Source organism: Perognathus longimembris, chromosome 11, assembly GCF_023159225.1.
Source record: "Perognathus longimembris pacificus isolate PPM17 chromosome 11, ASM2315922v1, whole genome shotgun sequence".
Classification (NCBI taxonomy): Eukaryota; Metazoa; Chordata; class Mammalia; order Rodentia; family Heteromyidae; genus Perognathus; species Perognathus longimembris.
In genome coordinates, this window is record NC_063171.1 from 58,917,766 (window position 1) to 58,935,062 (window position 17,297).

At 61.7% G+C, this 17,297-nt stretch overlaps 1 protein-coding gene across 3 annotated transcripts; it reads left to right on the plus strand.

The window, feature by feature from the left end:
- The first annotated feature begins 495 nt into the window (after positions 1-495).
- On the plus strand, positions 496-11,383 carry Golt1a (golgi transport 1A). Of its 3 annotated transcripts, none has more exons than XM_048357151.1 (5): positions 496-568; positions 4,694-4,785; positions 5,441-5,619; positions 6,209-6,272; positions 11,254-11,383. In XM_048357151.1, exons 1-5 carry the CDS (start codon positions 544-546, stop codon positions 11,287-11,289), a joined length of 396 nt encoding a protein of 131 aa, XP_048213108.1. In that variant the 5' UTR covers positions 496-543; the 3' UTR covers positions 11,290-11,383. The 3 variants fall into 3 exon arrangements, with proteins under 3 accessions (XP_048213108.1, XP_048213107.1, XP_048213109.1); XM_048357150.1 differs by lacking the exon at positions 11,254-11,383 and adding an exon at positions 6,992-7,081; XM_048357152.1 differs by lacking the exon at positions 11,254-11,383 and adding an exon at positions 6,992-7,081 and having other exon boundaries at positions 5,507-5,619.
- The last annotated feature ends 5,914 nt before the right edge of the window (positions 11,384-17,297 follow it).

Below are 17,297 nucleotides of genomic sequence, written 5' to 3' on the forward strand. Positions count from 1 at the left end.
CCATCTCCCCAGCATGTTGGCCCTTGGTTTACCCGAGTCTGACTCCAGGTTTGCGACAGCTTTCACTTAGCCGACTGTGGCACCTCGCGTCAAGCCTGTGTAACAGCATGGAGCAAACACAATCTCCCAGGTGAACTTAGCTGACTCCAACTCTTCTGTGCCCTCCATCAAACCGGGCGAGCTGCCCCCCCCCCCCCGCCATGCACCCCAGTTGTTCCGTACAGAATCCAAGTGGTGTGGAGCAGACTGGAGTGGTGAACGCAGCCTCTGCTCTGGGAGGCCTGGGGAGGGAGGGAGGGAGGGAGGGAGGGAGGGAGGGAGGGAGGGAGGGAGGGAGGGAGGGGGAGGAGGGCTGGTGGGGCAGGGCTCTCTGGGAACCAGAAGCCCAGCCTGTCTTTAACCAGCCAGGTGTGCGGGGAGGGAGGGAGGCGGGGAGTTAATGATTCACCTGGGGCTCCTTTCACAACTGCCAAGGGTCAGCTTGGGCGCGCACCGCCTGCTCCGGGGTTGCCAGCTCCAGCGGAGGCCCCCAGGCGCCGAAGCATGATCCCCATCACTGAATGGCAGAGTGAGTGCCCTGGGCTTGGGGGTGGGGCCCCCCCGGGCTGGGAGGGGAGGGGGAGGTGTGTCTCTCCCCCTGGGGACCTGTCAGTGTGCCCTATGGAGCCGGCCTGCTGGCACCCCAGGGTGGCCCGGGGGGGGTCGTGGGGGGCTGCTCGGGTGCAGGCAGCTCAAGGCGGGCGCCAGGTGGGGGGATTCTCTGCCTCTAGAGAGCTGCTCCTCCCCCAAACCCTGTGGTCCTGAGCCATCCATCGTCCCAACTGAACTCGGCTCCTGAACTCTTAGGGGGACATGGAAGGTGTCCGCTGGGGGCGGGGGGGCAGGGGCCAGGGACCCCAAGGGCGGGGAAGCAGCGCCGATGACTTCAGCCTCTCACCCAACACGCCCGCCTCTTCTGTGCCAAGCCCTGCGCTCACTGGACACAGGACAGGCAGCCTGGAAGGAGCAGCCCTGCTCCCGCTCGCCTCTGAGAGGAGGATGGCCGACCATTAACCACTGAGAGCGACTGAGCCTTGTCAGAGGGTCCCGACTCCTCCAGACAAACCCGGGGGGGGGCGGGGAGGGGGGAGGCTGCTGTTCTCCAGCGTGCGGCCAGGGAGGACTTTGCTGAGCTAGGGCCTTTCTACAGAGGCCTGTAGGGAATGAGGAAGCAGCTTGGTGCTTGTTCCAGGAAGAGGAGCAGCCTGTGCAAAGGTCCTGGGGCATTAGCATACGTGCTACGCGTGGGGACTCCCAAGGAGATAGTGCGGCTGGAACGGCGTGATTGAGGGGAGAGCTCACATCAGGACAGTCCCCGGGAGGCACCGGGCCCATGATCCCAGTGGGAAGGGCCTTGCTTTCATCTGCATAAGAAGGAAAACGTGGTGCTGAGCAGGGGACAGTGAAATCTATTCCTATTTTTAAAGACCACCCATCCCTGGAGCCAGGCACCAGCGGCCCAAGTCCACAGCCCTAGCTACTCTGGAAGTTAGGATCTCAGGCTCCAGCGGCCCAAGTCCACAGCTACTCTGGAAGTTAGGATCTCAGGATCACAGTTCAAAGCCAGCCCAGGCAGACAACTCCATGAGACGTGTACTGGCACAAAACTAATAAATAAATGATAGGAAGTGGGGTGACTCTGGGTGCTGGGTGGAAGCGGGCTGTGGGGGGGTGAGGGCGTCGTGGGGAGGCCGCTCTGCGGCGAGGACAGGGCCCCGGTGGCACAGGGGCGGGCTGTCTGCTGGGTGCAGGCTGAGGACTTTGCTGGTGGAGCGGCCGGTGCAGGGCGGGGAGAAGAGCCAGGACGCCTCCCCTGCTTGCAGCGCGGGCTGGGAGCAGGGCTGGCCGCCGTCCTTGATTTCTTTCACTCAAGGCTAGCGCGCCACCACTTGCGCCACACGTGGCCGGACTGCCTGTTTTCTGGTGGTTCCTTGGAGATAAAGAGTCTCACGGACGTTCCTGCTCAGGCTGGCTTTGAACCCCAGTCCTCTGATCCAAGCCTTCAGAGCGACTTAGGATGACAGGCATTAGCCACCAGCGCCTGGCCTGGCCGTGCACGGGTGCGTGTTAGTTTACTGGAGATGAGAGTCCCGTGGACTTTCCTGCCCAGAAATGGAACGGGCGTCTGAGGCTGGCGGAGAGGAGTGTGCCCGTGTTCGTGTCCCGGTCTCGGTGGCTGCTCTTTGGCTGTCCACAAGAATAAAGGGCGGCCTCGCCGGAAGTGCAGGGGAGATGGACTATCAGGCGCTGGCTGCTGTCAAATGGATCAGGAAATCGTTATGGAGTGTAACTGTGACTTCCCTGTGACTCTGTCATGGGTCGAAAGAAGAAGGCCCGCGTGGTGGCACCCCAGCTAGCCGGAAGGCCGACGTAGGAGAATCACTTGGGTTCACAAGTTGGAGACCAGCCTGAACAATGTATGTGCGTGTATGTGTGTATGTGTGTGTGTGTGTGTGTGAGAGAGAGAGAGAGAGAGAGAGAGAGAGAGAGAGAGACTTCTTGCTCAGGGGTGGCCAAAGGCACCCATCCACCTGCTCCTTGCAGCCATACCTGCTTTCTGGAACGGACTTCAATGGTGCTGACCTTGGCTTCTGCCCGTGCACACTAGCACTGGCCCTGGCTCCATTCAGGAAGGGGCTGCAGGCTGTGGGATCTTCCTGGCAGCAGCTAGGATGCTGAGAGGGAGGGCGACAATCAAGGCATGCGTGCCCCAAAGCTGGTCGGCCCGACGAGGTATCCAGCCCTGGCTGGGGGGGGACCCTGGGCAGCCTGGCCGGCCCTGTAGTTGCTTCAGCCTCCTTGCTGCGCGTGGTGATAGCTCCCGCCGCCTCCAGCAGGGGGCGCTGCCCTCGCCGTCTGCCAATCGTGGGACTTTGGCCAGAAGACTCTGGTCCTCTGTGCCACACGCCTGCTCCTCCCTGCCCTCTCTGCCATGGTAGTTGCCCAGAGGACCCAAAACTGGCCCGGTAATGTGAAATCTCTAGGCTACTTTAGACACAAGAGATGCCCGAAGTTTTCAAACTTTCATGTGAGAAACCCATTTTCTGGCCCTTTCCTGTGAGGTTCTGTGTCCCACTGAGAGGCGGAAGAGTGACTCATAAACACCGCTGACCCCAACACAGCTTGTGGGGCCAGGCCCCGTGGCTCCCGCCTGTCATCCTAACTACTCAAGAGGCTGAGACCTGAGGATCACCGAGGCCAGCCAGGGCAGGAAAGCCCATGAGGCTTTTATCTCCAATTAACCACCAGAAAACTGGAAGTGGAGCTGTGGCTCAAGTAATAGAGCACTAGCCTTGAGCCCAAAGAGCTCAGGGCAGCACCCAGGCCCTGAGTTCAAGCCTCAAGACCGGCATGAAAACAAAAATGTGGAACAAATGGCAAGAGTGGTGATTGTGCAAGCCAGTCAATCATGAGCAAGCCGGAGGTCCTAGGAGATTCTTGCCAAAAGTCAGGGCAGGTAAAACTGGCATTTCATAGGACTATACGCCGTGAAGTTTCCATTTGTACCACATCTGCTTCAGCAATACACTCCGAATGGTTGTTTTAAAGAAGCATTCTGACATTATTTCATGTGGGTGAGTGTGTGTGTGTGTGTGCGCGCACGTGCTAACCCTGGGGCTTTGAACTCAGGACCCAGGCACTATGCCACCACGTGAGCCATAGCTCCAATTCTAGACTTTTTGGTAGTCTCATGACTTTCTTGCCCCAGCAGGCTTTGAACTGTGACCCTCAGATCAGTCTTCTGAATGGCTAGGATTACAGGCGTGAGCCATTGGTGACTGACTGACCTTATTTCTGCAATAGAGTTCATCTGTTTAAGATATGTCTGGTGACAGATGATGAAGGATTCATTCTCAGAAGCCAACGGTGGTATTTTCTTTCCATGGCAAATATAATGTAACCAGCAAGTCCGGTCTTGCCATTTTGTTTGTGTTTTTATAGTTCTGTCTCTGTATCACCGGAACCTTCCCTCACCCCATGGCTTTTTAACGGCTCTTGTAGAGGCATGCAGCGACACCAATTTCATACAGGTTATCAGGGTCCGTTTGAAGACGTTAGTGAACAATTCTGGTGATAGTTTGCCCAAGGTTCTGAAGACCATTACATGGGGGAAGCAATTGTCTTTTCAGTGACTGGCCCGGGGAAAACTAGCTGTCCCCGTGCAAAAGAATGAGAGTGGCCTTCGATCTCACAATATATACAAAAAGTAACTCCAAATGGATCAAAGATCTAACCATAAGAAGTAAAGCTATACATTTCTTCCTAGAAGAAATCGTAATGGTAGCTTCATGCCACTGGACAGCAGCGGTGTCTCAGACATAACACCAAAAGCACAGACAACCAAGGGAAAAACAGATCGATCAAATCACTCCAAGATCAATAACTTCTGTGTATCCAAGGATGCAGCCGGCAGGGACAAACAGCCTACGGGATGGAGGGAGTTGTTCGTGGGTCGTCCATGGGATGAGTGCTAAGATCCAGAATGTATAAAGAGCCCCTACACCCCACCAGGCGCCGGCGGCTCACGCCTGCAATCCTAGTCACTGCCCCGTGCCCCAGAGCCTTGGCAGCACGCCGCGCGGCGGGGAGCGTCTCGGGGTGTCGGCCTGCTCCCCGAGCTAGGATCCCACCACGCTCTCCTTGCCCGCTGCAGAGATCGGTGTAGGCATCACTGGCTTTGGCGTCTTCTTCATCCTCTTCGGAGTTCTCCTGTACTTTGACTCGGTGCTCCTGGCTTTTGGAAACGTGAGTTCCCCCCACCCCCCGCAGCCTTGGGCCCCTCCTGTACCCCACCTTCCCCAGCTGGCTGTCCCCAGAGGGCCAACCCCAAGTCCGCTCAGGTCACCCAGGGCCTGAGGTCATGGGAACCCCGATGATCAGGCGGGGTTCCGGTGGGGGCCTGGGGCTCCACGATGAATCAGACGCTGTCCCCGCCGTCTCTCCGTCCCGGCAACCGGCCTGGGTGAGAGCGGATGGAGGGCAGAGCCGGTGGGCATGGCGATCGGAGGGTCGGGCCGAGGAACCTGACTCTCCATCACCTGAACCCCAGGAATGGGGGAGACAGCACGGACCTACAGCACTTGGGGGGAAAGGATGTTTGGAAAGGAGATGGGTGTGGAGGTGGATAAAGCGCTTGCCAGTCTGGAAGGGAAAGCATGGAGCATTCTAGAAGAAAGCCAGAGTCAGAGTTGCCGGGACCCGCACTGGAGACTGGCAGCACCGCGCGGGGGGGTGGGGGGTGGCTCCCTAAACTCCAGCCCCCACCTGCCCCTCTCCGCCTTCGTAAGTGGAGGGGCCGGAACCCCGCCCCCCTCCCCGCCCCCCCCCCCCCCGTCTCCCCAGGAGACACGAAGCCCCCTCTCCCTGCCTGGCCGCCCTCATGCTGCTTCCCTCTCCGCAGCTGCTGTTCCTGAGCGGCCTGTCCCTCATCATCGGCCTGAGGAGGACGCTTTCCTTCTTCTTCCAGCGGCACAAGCTCCGGGGGACCGGCTTCTTCCTGGGGGGCGTGGCCATCGTGCTCCTGCGCTGGCCCCTCCTGGGCATGCTCCTGGAAACCTACGGGTTCTTCAGTCTCTTCAAGTGAGTGTGCGCGGCCTGGCCCTGGGGGGGGGGGGGGGAGGGCGGGGCAGTCATAGTGGATCATTCCAGAATTCAGATCTCTTCTCTGCACCCGTCCGGCACACTCAGGATTCCCTCCCCGCCGCGGCCTTCCGGCCTCCCGGCCCTAGAAAGCGACCTGGCCCGGGGTGTGTGTGCGAAGAACGAGGCTCCAGGGCCAAGGCGGCTCCCACCGGGCCACGTGCAGGCCCCGGGCGGCGCCCAGGGCCCGGCCAACCCCGCGCTCCACACCCAGACAGGCTGGACTCATACTAAACGCGGGGTCAGCGAGCCCTGCAGATAAACGCCTCCCGGGCGTGGCTGGGTGCGAGGCCCTACCGTGTAGTTACCAAGAAGATTAACCAGGGTTTATATTTCAGAGAGATGAAGCGGTGAGGTCAAGATCTGAACACATCCGGCCCCGGGGCCTTTGCTTCCACACACATCACCCCCATGCCTTTCCAAACAAGTACCCCCAAGGCTCTGAGAGCTAGGATTTGAGCCTCTGGGCCTCGGCCTGTCCCACTCCCCCTAGACCAACACTGACCTCTTCCCTTCCCTCCGCCCCTAGGGGCTTCTTCCCGGTGGCTTTTGGCTTCCTGGGCAACGCCTCCAACATCCCCTTCCTGAGCGCAGTAAGTAGATCATGGGGGCAGGGGGGGGGAGGGGGGGAAGGACACCCGCACTAGAAGTGGATCTCTCCACCTCCCCTCAGACACCCCTACCCCCCCTACTGCCCCCTGCCGGCCTCTCCCCCTGCCCCCAGGGGTGTGTGTATGTGTGTGTGTGCACCTGTACTGGGCTTGAACCACGGGCCTGGGCGCTGTCCCTTCAGCCTTTTCACTCAAGGCTGGCGCTCTTCCACTTGAGCCACAGCTCCGCGTCCAGCTTTTTGCTGCCCAGGCTGGCTTTGAATCACAATCCGCAGATCTCAGCCTGCTGAGGAGCAAGGATTTGAGGTGTGAGCCACGGGCGCCGGGCCATCCCCAGCTCCTTTCCTCCATCCCCAAGAGTCGTGGGGGGCCAGGGGCTAAGATGCGAATGGAGAGGCAGGCGACTGGCCGCCGCTCCCCGTTAGGAGACTCAGAAATCCCAGACACCCCGACCAGAAAGCGCCTGAGGCTTCTGGAAGCTGTGAAGACTAGGTCCTGGGCTTGGAGAGCATGAGTGACAGCAGAGTCAGCCCTGGTCCCCAGCCTGGAGCTCCCTGAGCTGCCCAGCCCAGCCCGGCCCCCAGCCAAGCGCATGCGCAGCCCCCCCCCCCCTGCACAGCTGCTCCCGAGGCCAGCCCCGCCCTCGCCAGGGTCTTCGCCTCCCGTGCTTTGTCTGGAGTAATGGTCCGTGGCTTCCACAGCTGTTCCGGAGGTTCCAGGGCGCCACCTCGATGGTCTGAGCCTGGGCGAGGAGCTCCTTGAACTGGAAGCTTGGCTGGAGGAGGGAGCCGGCTCCCCTCGCCCTCCCCCGCCCGCCCACCCAGCCCTGATTCACTCCTCGTCACGACTCGGTGCCCCCGCCAAGTCCAGGAGGAAGGGTGACCTCACACCCCCAAGGACTCAGCAGCAGCTGCCGGGGCTGAGGCAGGAGTGGGGGGGGCCTGGCGGCGTGGAGAGCCGGTGGGGGCCGCGGCCGCAGCGTCACCCCCCGGACTTAGGCGGGGAACGTGAAGATTAAATCCCGTGTCTGAGATGGCGGTCAGTGTCTGCAGCCCAGGAAGTCCGTCCTCTGCTTCGGGGGTGCTGTGCCCCCTCCCGCCCCCCATAGCAGAACCACAGAAGCGGTTAGGCCTGGAGCCTCCCCCTTGGCAGGCCAGGCCTGCAGGCCTGCACTGTGAACACGGCAGTGTTCGCATTGGGGTCAGGGAATGCACTCATTCGGGACGCTGGTGGCACCTGTCATCCTAGCTACTCAGGAGACCGAGACCCGAGAACCAGTGGTTCAAAGCCAGCTGGGCAGGAAAAGTCCGTGAGACTCTCATTTCCAATGAACCACCAGAGAACTGGAAGTGGCGCTGTGGCTTCAAGCGGTAGAGCGCTAGCCTTGAATAAAAAAAAAGCTCAGGGACAGCGCCCAGGCCCTGAGTTCAAGCCTGAGAGCTGACCAAAAAATAAAAAAATTTAAAAATGATGCTGATGCTGAGGCAGCACTCATTGGGACGCTATGTTGACGAGTTCATCGCGGTCGGCATTAGACAAGATGGAGACTCATCTCTGTGCAGTAGCAGGAAATGCATGTCCACCCTCAGCTTGTGATGGGCAGGCAAGTCTGTGAGACTCTTATCTCCAATTAACCAGCAAAATAAATAAGTAAGTGGTAATGTGGTTCAAGCAGCAGAGCACCAGCCTTGAGAGAAAAAGCTAAGAGACAGCACGTAGGCCTTGAGTTCAAGCCCCACCGACCACACAATTGAAAAGGAAAGGAAAGAAAGAGGCCGGCGAGTACGGATGGAAGTTGTCTGGACGCGCCCCGTGAGGCGGGGCGGGGGCCGGCACAGGTGGGGGGGAGATGCTGCACCTGAGCAACCCGGAACAGCGTGGGGCGCTGGAAGCGACTTCCCCGCCCGCCCGCCCGCCCGGCCAGCCGCGGCTCCCGTTCCGGTCCTCCCAGCCCGCGGCCCCCGTAACGACCCCTTCCCACGTCACCGTGTCACGCCATACTCGTCTCCAAGTTGTGAACAAATGGTCCCTGACGGTGGGAAGGCAGAGGGAAAGAGAACGCAGAGAGGCTTCCCCCCCCCCCCCCGTCCCCCCCCTTCGTCCCCCAGATCACAGCTCGCAGCCCCCAGGCGCGGCGGCCCTCTTGCGGGAGGCCTGAGCTGACCCAGTTTCCTCTGAGCTCCTGGGTCAGGCTGTGCCCTTCGCGCTCCTCCTCCGGCTCCTCTCCCCGCTCACTTGAGACGGAGTGTGTCTGTGGCTCTTGTTCAAGAGGGAACATACCACACACACGCACACACACACGCACACACACACGCACACACACACGCCGCCCCCTCTACTGGGCAGGGTCAGGATGGATAGGATGCGTGAGGAGCCACCCTTGGCGGCTTGGGGGGGGGGGGGGCCCAGGCACAAGAGCCTCCAGGCGGGGGCAGGGCAGGGAGGGTCTGCGGCGAGGGGCAGAGGTGGGCTCGTTCCTGGAGGCGGCACCCTGGCCTTATAAAAGGAGCGGTGCCGGGAAGGGGGGAGAGCGAGCGCTCCCTCTGCCGTCCGTCCGCCCCGTCGTTCCTCGCCAGCCTCTCGGCAGAGCCCCCCGCAGAGCTCCCGCGGGGACAGCGGCCTGCGCCAGGTGAGTTTGCTGAGCAGCCACGCTCGGGGAGGAGGGGGGCCAGGCCTGCCCCCCCCCAGAGAGGCCCCCGGGGGGCCAGCACCCCAGGTAGGCAAGCTGGGGTGGAGTCCAGGCTGGCCGGTTCGCCCGGGATGCGGGGTGACCACGCGGACTTGGGGGACCCTCGCAGACCCCAAGGGTTCTCCCGTGCTGTGGAGGAAACCCGCGCGACGCGGGGACGCTGGCTGGCACGTGAGGCATCCGGAGCCTTGGGAGAGATCTGGGGAGCCCCTCGGACTCAGGGGCTCCGGGGCTCCCCCAGAAGGAAGCAGCTCCACTTGAAGAGCTTTCTTGGCTTCGGCACATGCGCGTGCACGTGTGTGTGCGCGCGTGCACGCGCGCCGGCGCTGGGGCTGGAACTCGGGGTGTAGGGAGGTGCCGTCGGGGCTCTCGAGCCACCGCCCCGCTTCCGGCTTCCCCGCTGGTGGATTGGAGAGCAGAGTTGCACGCACCGCCCTGCTTGGGCTGGCTTGGAACCGCGGTCCTCGGAGCCCAGCCTGCTGAGTAGGGGCGGGTGTGATGCGGCGCGGCGTGCGCAGGCCCGTGTGTGTTGCGTGTGCAGTATGGAGTGTTGGGTGTGGTGCGGCGTGAGTGGTAGGGTGTATATATTGTGGAGTGTGGTGTGTGTACAGTGTGTGTGTGTGTGATGCACACTGCATGCGAGGGAGGCGGGGAGAAGTGCTAGGCACGGTGCGGGCACGGTGTGGGGCGGCCCGGGCCTGCCGCTCCTCCCACCACGGGGCTGTGGGCTCCCTGCCTGGCTCGGATGGCTCTAGAGGAAGCCCACGGCTCCTCCACATGGGGGGGGGCGTGGCCCTGGCCAGCACCCAGGGGTGGCTGTGCACCCCGGGCCCGGCACGGCACTTGGGCGTCGCTCCGGAGACGCCCGCCAAACCGCCCAGGGCCCGCCGTGCTGCTGCCGTTGTCCTCCAGCCCGTGGGTGAATCCTGCCCCGACTCCGTCCCCCCTCCCCTGCCTCAGCTGCAGGCGAGGTCGGGGTTTCGGGGTGTCACAGAATCGAACTCGCCATTCGCCTTCAAGATAAGACCTGAGCTTCCATTCATTTTACAGCCTAGGCGGGGAGGGGGGCAGGGGAGGGGGGGGACCTGCTCCTGTCCACAGACGGCAGAGTTGGGGCCTCATTCGGCGCTGACTCGTGTCAGGACCCTTACCTGCCCACTAGGCCCCGTGTCCTGCAGTGGTGGAGGCCGTTAAGAGGGGAGGGGGCCACGCGGAGGACCGCCCCTGGCCCCACACTTCTGGGAGCTGACGATCACAGATGCTACCCCACCCACCCTTTGCTCCTGGAGAGATGCCTGGCCGGGAACACCTTTTTGTCCAGTCTGCGGTGCTCCTGCCTCTCCAAGACCGTCTTTAATCGTGGGCAATTACTGGACGGTCGCCAAGTGTCTGGTGGCTTCTTCCAGGAGAAACTGGATTGAAGAGTAGGGTAGGGGAGAGGAGAGCTCCTGTGCCAACCACAAGATGACAAAGCCAGCTCCATTCCTACCCCCTCGCTCACAGGGAGCAGACTCCGCGGACCTGCTAAATTAGGGGAAGTCTTTTCTTGTCCCTGAATTATAGGCAATAAGACAATTTAATGACCGTCTTCAAGGCTGTGAAGGGCTCTGAGAGAGAGAGAGAGAGCGAGACGGTTGCCTCTTTCTTCCTTCTTCTTCCCTAGAAAAGATAAGGAGTTAGGTTTCTAGTATAACAGGGAGGAATCGGGGCTAGATTCTGGAAGGTGCATTCTATGGGGGGGGTGGGGAAGAGGACAGCTGTGCCTTTATGCAGAACCCAGCAGGGAGGGAAGGAAGTGGGCCTGCTCTTGCGCCACAGAAAACGTTTGCCCCTCACTCACACCACACATAGCATCCCATCCCCCTCTCCAGCACCCTCCCCAAGACAACCTACAGCTGGAATCCTGCCCCTTCTGCTAAAGAAGGGCCTCCCTCTCTCCCTCCCTTCCTCCCTCCCTCCTTCTTTCCTTCCCTCCATCCCTTCATTCTTTTCTTAGGACGCTACTGTCCTCGCCTCCTCCAGGAAGCCCCTCCTGAAAAGCCTCCCCTAGCGTGAAGTCCACATTGACTACCTTGTGCCAGTGATCTTGGTCCTGTCGCGCTGCTGTACTTTCCCAAGCCCAGCCCTCCCTCCCTGAGACAGGGGCTTCCTCCTCCCTTCCCCATTCTCCCTTTTGCGCTGGGCTCTGACCCCTACACCCAGCCCAGGCGGTACCTGACCTAGTGCTTGTTCTCTGTGTGTGTGTGTGTGTGTCTGTCTGTCTGTCTGTCTCAGGGCACTTTTAGGACCTGCTGCTTCTCACCAGGATGAGCTCCCTGGTTCCCTGGAAGCTACTGCTTTTCCTCTGTGCCACCTCCTTCGGGGAGCAGCTGGCGAAGGCGGCACCCATGGAGAATCCTAGAACTCTAGGTACGCATGGCCCGGGAAGCGGGAGGGGGCAGGGGAGAGGCTGCAAAATGAGATTCGCCCTGGTTCTCAGAGGGAGCGAGCCTGCTGATAGGAGTTCAGCACCGCGCTTGGCGGGCACCTAAGACTGAGGCTCGCACGTGCGCAGTGTGTGGACTGGAGAAGGGAGGGGAGGGACACCAGGAGCCTGACCTACCCTCAGGTCCCACCGAGCTCCTGCACACTGTGCGCTCTGCTCTGCACTGGCCGGTTCTCTGTGCACCTGTTGGAAAGCGACTTTTCATGCGAGTTATTTATTGGTGTGTGTGTGTGTGTGCCAGTCCTGGGGCAGTCCTAGTAGCATCTGGGGGCTGTCCCTGAGCTTTTCGTGCTCAATGCTAGCACTCTACCTCTTGAGCCACAGCTCCACTTTTGGCTTTTTGGTGGTTAATTGGAAATAAGAGTCTCTTGGGCTTCCCTGCTTGGGCTGGCTTCGACTGTGATCCTCAGATCTCAGCCTCCTGCGTAGTTAGGATTACCGGCATGAGCCACCGGCGCCCAGCATGCAAGTCATCTTTACTTGCTACCTCAGATATGAACCGTGGAAAACAACAACAAAGACCACCAAAACATAAGGAGAGTGCTTAACACCTGCCAGTCTTACAGATTCTCTGAGGAACTGCCCACACGGGTCCCAGAGACCACCCCAAAGTCTCTCAGCCAGATATGACAGAATGGCAGCAGGAGCCAAAGCACCCCGAGAGCAGAGTTGCTGTGCAGCACGAGTTTACAACAGCGTGGGTCCTTAAGCCACAGTGAGGGTTTGAACCCTGCTTGGTCCTTAGCACTCGGGCAAACTAGAACCTGTACCAGACCTGTCTGGAACGCAGGACACACCTGCCCATAAAATACCCCAAGGAGAGCAGCCCGTCCCGCTGCCCCTTGCCCTGTGCTTTGCTCACTGTTTTCTTGCAGGGACGGGGGGGGGGGGGGGGCTGACCCAGCACTGGCCAAGGGCTTCCTGGTGGCCCAGCCGGGGCGGGGGGGGGGGGGGCCCTGCTGCTGTGGGGTGATGTCACCCGGGTCCTCCAATCCCAGCCAGGCCCTGGGCAAGCTGGAAGGAGACTCGAAGACAAAGTCTGGGCTGCAGCCCTACTTCTCTTCCCTAGAGCGAGCCAGGGCAGTGAGCCCCCCCCCCCCTCCAGCCCCAATACACACCCGCGCTCACACACACACACACACACACACACACACACACACACACCAGGCCTCATTGGCACTCACCGTCGGGTCGGCTCGGAGCTGGTCGGCCCATTTCGCTGCCCACACCAAGTGCAGTGAACTCAATGAGCCTTTTGCGTCAAGCGCCCTCCAAATCAGCCTTGCTCGCCTTCAGAACCAAGGGGGGAGACGATGACACTTGGCAGGGGAGGCGGGCCAGTCAAGGTGACCCAGATATGTCCTGGTCTTCACGGAGCCCCAATACGGCTTATTCGTGGGTGCCAGTCCTTATCGGGGACCAGGCTGCAGCACCCATCTGTGAGAGGGAATACTCTCTCTCTCTCTCTCTGCGCCCCCCCACCCCCCCCAGCCCCGGCCTCACCGCCCCCCCACCCCCATCTCTGTCCTAGGGCTCCGGATGGCCTGGGAGCGGGGCCCGCGGGGCTGGAGCGGCGGGCGGCGGCGAGGGGGCGCTGAGCCCCCGGGAGGCCCGGCTGTGCCCGGCGGCGGCGGCCCGGTGCGCCCCGCGCGGTGGTGGAGGAGGAGGCGGCGGCGGCGGCCGGCCGAGCCCCGCGCCCCGGGGCGCCGTGCTGGTGCAGCGCGAGAAGGACCTGGCGGCGGCGGCCTACAACTGGAACTCCTTCGGCCTGCGCTACGGGAAGCGGCTGGCGGCGGCGGCGGCGCCCGGGGCGGGCGGGCCGGGCGGGCGCGGAGGCCGGGAGCCCGCGGGGCTGGGAGCGGGGACCCCACCACCACCACCACCACCACCGCTCCTGGGGCGGCGGCGGCGGCGGGACGGGCAGTAAAGGAACCGCAGCGGGGCGGGCCGCGTGGTGTGTCGCTATTTTGGGTGTGAGTGTCGGGTGTGGGGCTCGAACTCGGGGCCTGGGCGCTGTCCCTGAGGCTCCTGGCGCTCCAGGGCGGCGCTCCGATCCGCTTCCCGCCCTCCTCCCCCCCCCTCCCCCCCCCCCCCCGTTGGTTCCTTGGAGAGAAGAGGCTCACCGGGACTTTCCTGCCCTCCAACCCAACCCCCCACCCACCCCCACCCCCACCCCTACCCCCATCCCCGGTTCAAATCCCCATCCTCAGACCCCGGCCTCCTGAGTGGCTGGGATTCCAGGCGCGCTGGCTGCGGCCGAGGTTTCCTGGCCCCCTCCCGCGCTGTCTTCGGCTGACTTTGACAGGCCTGTGGGAAGGGAGGACGGTGCCCCTCAAACCAGAGGGCTGAACGGCGCCCATCCTGCATTCCGCCTCCGAAAACGTGAACCAAATGACCAGGGGCAGGGGGAGCCCGGACGGGATGTTCTCTGGATGTCCGGCTTCCCTGGGTTGTCCGGGTCAGCCGGGCACCCCTGGCGGCTCACGCCCGTGCTGTGTGATCCTAGCTACGCAGAAGGCTGAGATCGGGTGGGTGGGAGGATCGAAGTTCAAAGTCAGCCCGGACAGGACCCTCTGAGACACTCTTCTCCCCTGATTATTCAGCCAAAAGCCGGCAAGGGAGCCGTGGCCCAAGCGATAGAGTGCTGCTAGCCTGGAGAGAGAGGAAAAATAAAAAAAAGCTCAGGGACAGTGCTCAGGCTCTTTTGAGTTCAAGCTCCAGCACCAGCAAACACACACACGCACACACGCACACACAGCAAAAGTGTTGTGACTCAGTCCTCTCCACTCCTAGACTCCTCTCTGCAGATGGGTGCGTGTTGGGGGGGGGGGGATCACAACCCACACTTTGAGTAGTGGGAAGTCCCATGAAGCACTTTCCCCTTAATTATCCAATTCGCCACTTGGGCAGCCAGCCGGGTCTGGAAGGCGACCGGCGGCCCTGGCGTAACTCACTGAGGCCTCCGCAAGGGCATTCGGCCCCAGCCACTGAGGTACGAGGAGCAGCCACAGTGGACAGCGCCATCGGCCCCCTCCAGCAAAGCCCAGGACTGTCCAGTCGTTTACGCGGTTGCTTCTCATCGCTCTTGTAACAAGCCCCCCCCCCCCACACACACCCCATGATGGACAGTTACCCCCACCTTCACAGGCCGAACACTGAGGTCTGAGAAGAAAAATGGCTCCCTAGAGGCACACAGCCAACGAATGGCTGGCCCGGCAGCTCTCCGTCCAATGTCACCTTCATGCCTGCTCGCTCAGGCCTCTCGGGTGACAGGCTTGCGCCTTGAATCACCTGGGGTGCAGACCAAGAAAGGGCAAGTCGGCCTTGTCAGTGGGCTGCATTCCTGGGGGGGGGGTCCAGTCGCTGGGGGAACGAATTTGGGGTCCAGGAAATCTACCACGTGGCTCACAAAACAACTCAACCCTATTTGACAATCTCAGGGTTCCCCCCCACACACACACACCCCAGTGCTGCGTTGTGTAGGGTGGAAATGTTCTCCCCCAGGGGGGACTGTAGGGGTCCACCACGCCATACCCCCCCCCCCCCGCCCCCGTGTTCCAGCCATTCCCTGAACAGAGGACTCCACCCGATGGAGGCAGAGCGGTGTTGCTATGGCAACGTGATAAGCTGCCACGGGAACTTCACAACCTGCCCCGCCCCCATCCTTTTTACCCTTGAAACCGACCTCCCGGAATCACGGAGGAGGCCGTGAGCTCACGTCATTGCATGTCATCGTGACGCCCTGGGCACCCGGAAGGGCGTTTCATCTCCAAACAGCCCCGGGGGTGCATGGGGAGGGGCCTGGGGGGGGGCGCTGCCTTAGGAGCAGGATGCAGTGTTCTCCGATTTAAAGGCAGGCACATCTGTGATGGGGGTAGGAGGGGTAGGAGGGTAAATACCAGACGCTGCATGCCTGTTCCTATGCCTGGGGGGTGGGGGCGGGGCTTGGGTGGGGGCGGGGCTTGGGTGTGGTGCGGGCCCACCCACCGCTTTCCATCCTGGCCCATCTCGGTGGTAGCTGTTGCAGAGGCCCTGCCCGCTTCAGTAAACGGCTCCCGGCCGGCCCCTGGCGTTCCCTGTGGTTGCTTCTGTGCTTTGGGGAAAGGGAAAGGATGGTGGTCGCTGCGGGACAAAAGGGCCTTGGGCTTGGTGTGACCTGAGGTGGTGAGGGTGGAGATGGAAGCTTGCCAACTCTTGGCCCAAGCTGGCCTCGAACCATCATCCTCAGATCTCCACCTCCTGAGAGCTAGCTATGGTGATGGACTTGAACCAGGACGTCGGGACTTCCAGCTCGGTGTGTTTGTTGACACCTAACAGCCCCCCAGTGCCAGGTTGGAGAAAGCAGTCCCTTAGGTTACCGGCTCTCATGCTTCGGGGTACAGCGTCTGAGACGCCTTGACACACAGGGTGCATCTCACTTGGGGAGACTTCTGTGTGTCACCCCCAAAGCAGACCTGTGTGACCTGCCTTAAGGTCCCTGGTTCACCTCTTCAAGGGACCCCAGGTTGGGATCACCCCACTCCCGTCCTCCAAGGCGGCCCCTTCTCTCCTCACGCACCCCCCACTCCCCACCCCCACCCCGCGCTCTGTCCCCCGTTAATGCTCCCAGACGCCAGAGCTCTGAGTAATCCTTCCTTCCTTCAGTCCAGCCCTCTGCCCACGCAAGGCGGCCTTGAGCGGTTATTAAAAATCCACCCCGGGCCTTTCTTTCTCTTCAAGGCCTCGGCAGGGCTCTGCGCCTCTGATTAAAAAATAAAAATTCCTCTGAGAAGCCAGCTGGGGCCCTTCAGGGCTGGGGAGCAAAGCATGAGGTAGGAAGGGAGGACCGGTGCCTCTGCTGTGTGTGTGTGTGTGTGTGTGTGTGTGTGTGTGTGTGTGTGTGTGTGTGTGTGTGAGTGTGTGTGTGTGCGCGCGCATGGGCGCATGCACCAGCACTGGGACTTGAACACAGAGCCTCCAGCACTGTCCCTGACTGAATTCCTTCACTCAAGGCTGGCACTCTACCACTTGAGCCACGGCTCCACTTCCGGCTTTCGGGTGGTTAATTAGCGATAGGAGTTTCAAGGACTTTCCCTGCCCGGCTGGCTTTGAACCACGATCCTCAGATCTCCGCCTCCTGAGTAGCTAGGGTCACTCACGGTCGTCCTCGTGCTGCCCTGCCTTCCCTCCCTCCACCCCCGACCTCTTAGTACCCGGATCCCCTTGGGTTTACTGTCATCATGGAGAAAGGTGGGATTGGGGGTGCTGTTGAGGGCAGTCTTGGCATCCTCTGATTTCCCGAGATACCCCCACCCCCCCCCGCCCCCACCCCGCCCGTCAGTCTCTCCGCCAGGGCCCGCGGGAGGGGCGGCCGGCTCTGCTGGATTTATGCTTCCCTTCACTGCTTCTTACGAGGGCTCTGCTCCAGGGGCGGAGGGCAGGGACGGCAAAACCCTCTCTCTGCCCCCACCTACTCGCCTCTCCTGACCTCCACCCCGAGCTGACGTAACCAAGACCAGGGCCTCCTGGAGAAGCTCCGTGAGAAAAGCTGGACCCCCGGGCAGAGGGCCTGGGAGATGACCTGACAAGGGTCGCGCGCACCCTGCACCCTCCATTATGTCACTCCGGGACGCCGGGAGGCCCAAGTTCAGAGGGAACTGTCCCCGTCCCCCCCTCCCCCAGCTGGGCAGGGAGGGCCTGGCAACCGTGGCTTCACAAGGACCCAGGGAATCTTCAGACACCAGAGCCAGAAGACCCCGCGCCAGGGTCCCAGGCCCCCCACACCGCTGATGGCAGGACAGAATCTGGGGACCTAAGCCAGATGCTTCTGGGGTCTCAGCTCTGCGTGGAGGGG

Coding starts and splice junctions, on each gene's coding strand:
- Golt1a (XM_048357150.1), top strand. CDS start 544: ATGATCCCCATCACTGAATGGCAGA. Junction 5,620..6,208: donor GGGTTCTTCAGTCTCTTCAA/GTGAGTGTGCGC, acceptor CTCCGCCCCTAG/GGGCTTCTTCCCGGTGGCTT. Junction 6,273..6,991: donor ACATCCCCTTCCTGAGCGCA/GTAAGTAGATCA, acceptor TGGCTTCCACAG/CTGTTCCGGAGGTTCCAGGG.